At 42.3% G+C, this 8,237-nt stretch overlaps 1 protein-coding gene across 1 annotated transcript in view; it reads right to left on the reverse strand.

Annotated features, from left to right (window-relative positions):
• pcnx1 (pecanex 1) overlaps positions 1–8,237 on the reverse strand; it is a 30,925-nt gene that overhangs the window by 12,885 nt on the left and 9,803 nt on the right. The window contains exons 7-12 of the mRNA XM_020622861.1: positions 7,505–8,233; positions 4,939–5,068; positions 2,649–2,842; positions 1,334–1,427; positions 901–958; positions 5–171 (exon numbers count right to left, since the gene is read on the reverse strand). Of these exons, the coding sequence (XP_020478517.1) occupies positions 5–171; positions 901–958; positions 1,334–1,427; positions 2,649–2,842; positions 4,939–5,068; positions 7,505–8,233 (1,372 nt within the window). The remainder of the gene's footprint in view (positions 1–4; positions 172–900; positions 959–1,333; positions 1,428–2,648; positions 2,843–4,938; positions 5,069–7,504; positions 8,234–8,237) is intronic.

Raw genomic sequence — 8,237 nt, forward strand, 5'->3', positions numbered from 1 at the left:
AGGCCACAGACGGTAGTACTGCTTGACTTTGCCGGCAGCAACTGTGGCTGCAGGGTCCTCGGGTCCCAGTGGTGCATCCTGGAGCTCCGGGCTCAGGTCTCCATCCTGCTGCTCCAGCAGCTCGGGGTCCATCGTCAGCAAACAGTTCAGACGGATCTGAGGGAGGGAGATCTGTCTCACGGTCACTGAAACTTATTCATGCCACATGTCTTACAAAAAAATTTTTTTTTTTAAATATTTTATACAAACATGATTCTGATTAAGATCAAAAAAGGAGACGTGAAAATATAATGATGCAAAAACAAACATAAAAAGAACAAGCATAATTTTTTTTTCTTGTAACATACAATTTGATTTTGGCTGAATAAAGAATGGACCACCGCCACCCCACCCACTCCCAGCCATCTGGGTTGTCTTTGTAAAAATGGATAAAAAGCCAGAACCAGTTGATCGACAACATCTTTCTTGCTTATACAGGAAACACATATCAGATAAGAACACAGGTGCAAAACTGTAAAGGGTTTTGAAATCCAATAAAGAACTTTGAAAACTGGTTCAGGTAGCTCATGGAGTGATTTTAAAACAGGAGATTTGTTTTTGGTCTCTGGCAACAAGAAAACCAAATAACAGAGAGAGAGAGGAACAACAACAACAACAACAACAACAACAACTGACACAACAAGCAAACTAATCAAATTAACAATGGAACTTAATAAACACAGCAGAATGCCAAAAATAATGCGCAGGTATATGCAAACAGACTGTTGGTTACTGTTTTTGCACATACACACACACACACACACGATAAAACATGAAACTCAAACTGGTCATCACAATGTATAGCCACACATATACACACACACATACACAATAACAGCAGCACATTGGCTAGTAACTCACCAGGTCATGAGGGTAAAAGCGAACTGAGGTAGAACTAGAGAGGTGGGAGTCAGTGTCCCTGCAGGGCATTAGACGAAATGAGAACACGGATGAGAGAAAAGCATCTGGTGCACTTACAGTTGCAGCACCAAGCATCATGTAAGCAAGTCTCCAGATCCTCAAATGATCTTCTATCATATGCATTAGCTGACATGCTTTAGCTACAGTGATGTGTAGCTGACCCCATACTACGCTTAGCTGTCTAACAACTGGACTATATCAACAAAATTGATATGTATCACTAATTACAGTATCTGTTACCGGTCAAGAACAAGATAGACATTAAACAGGGACAGAGACAAAGACTAGAAGCTCATGAAAGCAGCCAGGGGGTGTATTTTATCATCGGAAATCCCACCAAACAAATCAAATGAATTATGGGTTTGACACTAACCATACATTATTGGAGGCTCGTCTGGCTGCAGGTTCAAAATTGACCAGGGATAAGTCACATCCACCGGCCTCATATAAGGAGGGAGTGAGCTTTCCTGGAAAAACATAACAAAGGAAAGAGAAGCACAATGAGTCCACAGAAATCACAAGCAAGACGTGACTTTGACTGTGGGAATAATTTCATCAAACTAGATGTTTACACGGGGAACTGGATGGCCTCTGCAATATTACTGTGTTCATCTGAGCTAATGCGATTAGTGAGTGAATGAGTCTCCTCCCAAAAAGGCAATAAGCAAGTCGCCGGTCATTTCCTGCTTTTCTTGAAACCAGTCAGGTTGTTCTCATTGTGTTTCTGTTGATTCAGGGGAGATTATTCTACTTGATCTTGGGATTTTGTACAAAAGTAGGATATAAATGTAGCAGTCATGCAGCTAAACTACTATAGTAAATAAAAAAACTTTAATAAAGGATAATTTTCTATAAATGTCCACAAGTACCACACACAGTATCGAGCAGCTTCCAATAACTGAAGTGACAATTTAACAACCTTTGTCTGTGGAACAGAACTCAGACACCTCTTTCAATGTTACCTTTAAATTTCCAAACTAATGTTTTAGAGATTAAAGGATTCCTAAAATACCGCCTTATTTATTACACTAATGGAGAAATAATAAATTGCCATGGTAACAGTGTTCCTGCTCAGGTTAATGTAACCTCGACTGCAATGCCAACTCTTTATATTGTTGATGTTTAACAGTGTGGCTGTTAAAAAAATGTTGGGAAAGTGAGAACAAGACAGCTAAACTGAACTGAGGTGGAGAGGCTTGTGTAGCTGGACACACAGATAAACCAAGAGAAAACATGCGTCCCAGTCAAGAAATCCACTCCTGATCAAATTATGAGTAGGACAGTAATACTTTTACCACTAGCACTGTATAACAGGGACATAACAACTCTTGTCAGCACTGAGGGGAGTGTTGTGACCGCAACAGACATAATCACAGACAGAAATAAATGGAGCATAGATAACTGTGCTCAGCTCTGACTGACTGTGACAGTTCACTGGCTATGACTGGCTGCAACACTCGTGTCTGTGACCAGCTCTCTTCAAGCAACTGCAAACAGCAAAACCACTGCGCAACTTTCTAACTAGCAACTTTCATTGTAAACCCACATCAATCACCAAATCAGGAGTCCTGTGAAAAGACATTTCAATCTGCAATATGGATCCACCTCAAGACAAACAGGCAGTATAGCGTGCTTCAGTATGAAATTCCTTTAGCTTAACATCTAAGCTCTCTTTATGTGGTCCCTACCGAAGTCATCCTGCAAGCTGGTAGCGCCAGTGGTTGAGGCCTTGTCCTGAGAACCCTCCAGGTGTGTGCTTCCATTCCTGGCCAGCAGGGAGGCGCTTGTGCTCAGCACAGTCACCTGGGATGGAGTTCTGGATGGCTGACTTTTCACCTGGGAAGCAGAAGGCTGGGAAGCCTGGCTGAGAGCCTCCTGAAGACTGTTTGAGGAGATATGAGAAGTGGGGGAGGCCAGAAGGGTATTACAGAAAACATCTTTACAGGGGAGAAGGATGAGACAGGTACTTTCACATGTGATGCATACTCAGGCTGCCATAGTAGAGGCCCCCCAACTCAGGCTAAACTGGCTGTGAGCTACCGCTGACTTTATTGTCTTTCACATTTTGGCTCATTTCTGGCAACAAATTTATAATATTACAACTTTTACACTTCATTTGAATCATGTCTTTTGTTTCTGATCATCACCATATTCCGTTTAGTGTTCACATTGACTACAGATTTTAATGACATCAGAAGAAGCCAGGGGAGACTAAAATTTACCTACAACACAAAATAACATCCTTTGTATCTTGTGTTTCCTTCTCACATTCCATATTAAGCCAATGCTTCTATGATGGCAGCAGACATGGATAAGATTTGTGACTTTTTAAAGCCTATACGTGAAATGCTTAAGAAGCCTTTCTGAGTAATTCCAAACAGGTATAAACCAGAAATAAAGAAGTGCAGATGTGACTTAACGTCCCCATACTTTAACTTTAACTTTTTCCATTTAGAATCTGCTCATAGGAAAATCTTCCTGAGGTGTAATGTTTCCTCAGTGTGTCAGAGAATTCAGAAGACTAATCAAAATAGTAAAACCCAGATCACATCCTCTTTAAAATGTATAAAGTTTATCTGAAGTAATGTAGTAAAGTAATGAAGGGACAAGCAGTGGAGGGATCAGTGGAACAAGGAATCATTTAGCGTGTCTGCTGACGCCTGAAGGCTGCACAGTCGTTTTTCTTGCTAAACATTTTTCAAGGCTCAGCAATTAAAAATGTGACCTCACAAGACAGATGCAGGAAAACATAGAGCCGAGGGTAGAGGTGAAATGCTGCTGGCAGCTCTACAAGGAAACTGCAGGAACTTTATCCACAGCACAAGACCAGTGGAACATAAACATTCAACTTTATTCTGAAAAAAAACTGGACTAGATTTCTAGGTCGAAGATGTTTCACCTCTCATCCAAGAGGCTTCATCAGTTCTGAACTGATCTAATTCAGTCTAATTCTAGTTCAGTTGATTTTTTCAGCTTACTATGACCTGGATGACTGAGCATCTGCACAGACAGATTCAAGTTTTTTTTTTTTTGGCCACTTTACACACAGTTATATGGTTGATTTTTATTTTAAGTTATACCTCTGATGTTTTTATGCTTTCTTTCCTAAATTCACAACACAGGACACACAAGCTGTTGCCATGAGGGAACCTGTGACCTTCCACTTATAGCATGGTCTCTAATCAGGCTACAACCACAGGAGTTACAGTTTATTTGAAGTATTCTGCAGGGTAGTAGTCAAGCATGTCAGGTCACTGCCACTTTGGACAGCAAGGGCTTAAGCTCTTCTCCTAAGAGGACTCTGACTTCAAGGTTAGATCCCACATCAAGTTGATAAAGGGAGTGATCAGGGTGCTGGAGACACACCCGACACTACTGTCATGTATGTTGCAACATGGATTTGATTGAGTTCAATTTAACTTAATTTAGTTCTGTAATGCTAGAATGACAGGGGGAAAAAGGTCATACACCGTTTAAAGAAATGAAACAAGTTTAATGAAAACTGCTACAAAATTTTAAAATGGTGAAAAACTAATTCTATTAACAAATAGCTAAGGACTCACAATTTAAAACAGTATATTCTGGTGGGGACAGGCAGCCATCTTAAACTTTTGATTTTTAAAATGATCAATATCACCGTCTATTAATGAATGTATCGAGTTCGGAGAGGAGGCGGTATGTCAGCCAAACAGATTAGTCAGAACTTGTGACCTTGTGCCTTGGATTTTCTAAGAACTCCATTCTTTGATCCATGCCCAAAAAGTGGAATTTAAAAGATTAGATGGTAAGATAACAGGATGAAAAGAGTGAAGTCTTGAGAAAAGGAGGACCAAAGACATCACAGAGGGGAGACGACCATCTAATGAGAGAGGGTGTCTTGCTTGACGTCATGCACATTGATGTGGGACAGGAAAGAATGCCAAGTAGGGCCAGGCAACATAACAATAGAAATGACTCCCTGCTCCATGCACGGCGTACCTGAGAGGAGATCCAATGAGAGAGGTGGGTGGGGTGGGGTTACTCCCTGCGTTGTGCCGCCGCCGCACTGCCTGCCGACGAAATGTGCTGCGCTCACGCCGAAATATTACTGTCTCCTCGCTCCCTGGGGCTGTCATGGTGAGAGACATCATTGGCCAGTCAGACTGGATGGCTTTTCTTTTTGTGAGCGCTTTATGTGGACGCCAGGAAGTGATACTACCACGTGTTATGCTGGCTGCCAGTCACATTTCAAAAAACAAAGCAACAACAGCTTCAACATCTGCTGCTGGAACTTCACACTACTAAGGTTTCACTCCAACCATTTAAATTTAAGACCTCCACTACAACATGACTGACAGAACAACAGTGACACGTAGTGAAGTGTTGGCCTAGTGGCTGAGACAAGCGTCATGACATCCCCCATTCTTGAATATAATGTCCCTCTCTCTCATTCCTCTTTGCCTGTCTGCATCTCAGCTGTTACAATCGAACGAAGGCAAAATTAAAATATTAAAACAATACTGAAACATGACAGCATTCATCACATTTTCCAAAATATTGTGGGTCTATTCTAACCTTGCTGAACAGCACCCACTGCAGCCAAAATGGATCTTTCCCAAGATTCTTGTCATTTACTTTAAAGCAGATTATGTAACTTTTGAAATAAGAAATAAACATTCTTCCTAGTAAAAGAGTTGTATTCAGAAACAAACACAGCAAAGCTCAATTCACTGCACACAGGGGTTTTGCTACAGCTTTACTTGGTCTGGTATGATCAGTGGCTCATGATGACCAACATTAGCCAATGTTAGGAAACCAACCCCTGAGGGAGAGCTAGCTAGAGCAATATGATGATAAGCAGGAGAAAACAAATACAGAGTGTTTACTTTAGTCTTGTGATTAAATCCACTGATAGGTTTGTCTGTGGTGGCTAAAATGCAGTGTGTGAGAAACACAAACAGAAAAGGCTAATAAAAGACAACAAAATGACTCAGCAGCCTCTAGCTAAAGTTTGCTAACTCTAGCTAAATTTAGCTAGCATTAGCCACTGGCTGTACATCAGCAAGTGAGACTGAAGTGTCTGAAGTCAGCAAAAAGCAAACACTGTACACGAATAATTTTCTGTTCCATCCGTGGACGTTTGAACATAGTTGAAGTGTCCATTACTTTATGCAGTATGTAGTGTATATATCTATGATGGATAACGAGGGTGATGCTCCAAACATGGCGCATTTTACCAAAATTCAATATGGCGTGACGTCAACTTCACATTCTCAGAATCAAAATCAAATTTATTGGCCAGGTGTGACAGACACACGAGGAATTTGACTCTGGTTCATCGGCTCTCAATGTGCAAACAGTAAACCAGCATAAGACTGAGTAATATAACAAAATTAACAGTGTTAACAGCAACAAACTGGGCAAACAATGCAGAATAAGCAGTATAAACAGACAGTAAACAATGCAATGTTCGTTGAAACGAGATAAATAGGGATAAAAACAGAGTACTTAAAACTAGAGACCTGTGTGAGGTCTCTAGTTTCCTCTACAAATGAACTCCTCAATACAACAGTCCCTGAACTGGCTTAAGGGTGAGCATACAGACATTTTCCAACAACTGCCCAACAAATTTCCACCCATAACCACCACTGACAACTTTAAGTCAAAGAAACTTTTCACCAAACAACTAATGCTACGTTAGAGTTTAATGCCGGTCATTTGGCACTGTCAGCTGGCCAGACTCAGGACAACACAGTATGTTAAAAAGTCATGACATCAGGAAGCAAAGCAGAAAATATGACTAATTATGAGAGGCCTGTGGCCAACAGTTGACATGGAGGTGTCCAGATGCATCCTGCCTCTAACACTCTGGAAACAATCAGAGCCAACAACAAAATGTCCACAACACATCGAAGCCAAAGAACAAGAACCCAAGAACAACCCTGTAAGATATTAGCCTGCCAGTCTAAAAAATGTGGGAGAGGAAAACCCTATTAGACTCAGTGTGTATGACACTAATAAGAGTACAAAGCACACACTGTGCCATCATGCTAAAAGGGACATACACAGGGAGCACTGTGGGTCAGGATTGTCACTCCATGGAAACTCACCATGGTTACACTTAATGAAAAAAGGTAAACGACATCTCTTATGCAGCCACATCCATACACAAGGGCAATAAAGATGCAATCCTAAAATCTAGAGGAGTACACCCAAAACAGCCTCCATTATTATGCTCCTGCTAATGGACTAGAAAGCTTCTATTCAGTAATGGACATAAAGTATGGTTTCCAACACAATTATGCTCAATACACATCCAAAAAAAAAAAATCATTCAGTTACTACTTAAACAATCCTCTCACCATAAAAACAGTCCACAGTTCAGCTGATCATTTAGAAAACAGACTACATTACAGACCACCTTTACATGTGGATAAGGTGATCACAGCATTTCTTGTGATTCAATTCAGAGTCACTTCATCGACAACATAAAATGTAGACTAGTCATCAAACACTAGTAGTAAACCAGATTGAAGGCAATGTGCACAATATGTGTGGTACATACCCCGCAGGGAAGCAGCAGTTGCGTCCTGAAGCTCAGTGAAAGCTGCCTGGTTAGGTAGACTGTTTCTGGAGCGGGTCACTGACTCCAACTGGGAGGCCCGCCCCAGCAGGGATGCAGCATCAAGGACTTCCCCTTCTTTGGCTTCCAGGTCCGATTTGGAGGTTGTAAGGGGATGCAGCCCAGCTGGAGCTCCTAGGTGGCTGGTGTCATTAAGGCAGGCAGCTGTACCACTGTCCAAACTTAACACTCTGGCATGCGTTTTGGCACTGCCTGTGCTGGGGATCCGGCGGGAGGTGCGCCGCTTTCCTCCAGTTTGCACTCCTGCCTCAGACCCTGCCGCAGCCTTTAGGGTGGAGGAGGAGGAGGCTGCACTGGCTGCAGTGTGCTTGGCTTTCAGGGCCCTTAAGTGGCCCTCTGGTGAGTGGCAGGAGTGGGAGGTGGTACTAGATGAGCTATCCATGCTTAGGTGGTGGGTGGAGTGGAGACTAGAGGCACAGCTGAGTTCACTCTGATCACTGGAGTCCTCCTCTCTACCCCCAGTAAACACAGCACTACAAGGCTTGGCCATACCCCGCAAACATATGTAGTCCCGGTGACGGCTGGCATCAAAGCTGCTTGCCCTTTTCTTGCCAGTCTGCCGGCATCCACTGCGCCCCGCTGACATGGACGAAGTCCTCTGAACAATGTTGCCTGATTTTGATTGAATGTCATCTTGCACCTGCCCCTGCTCTGT

Source organism: Monopterus albus, unplaced genomic scaffold (genome assembly GCF_001952655.1).
Source record: "Monopterus albus unplaced genomic scaffold, M_albus_1.0 scaffold290.1, whole genome shotgun sequence".
NCBI classification, from domain to species: Eukaryota; Metazoa; Chordata; class Actinopteri; order Synbranchiformes; family Synbranchidae; genus Monopterus; species Monopterus albus.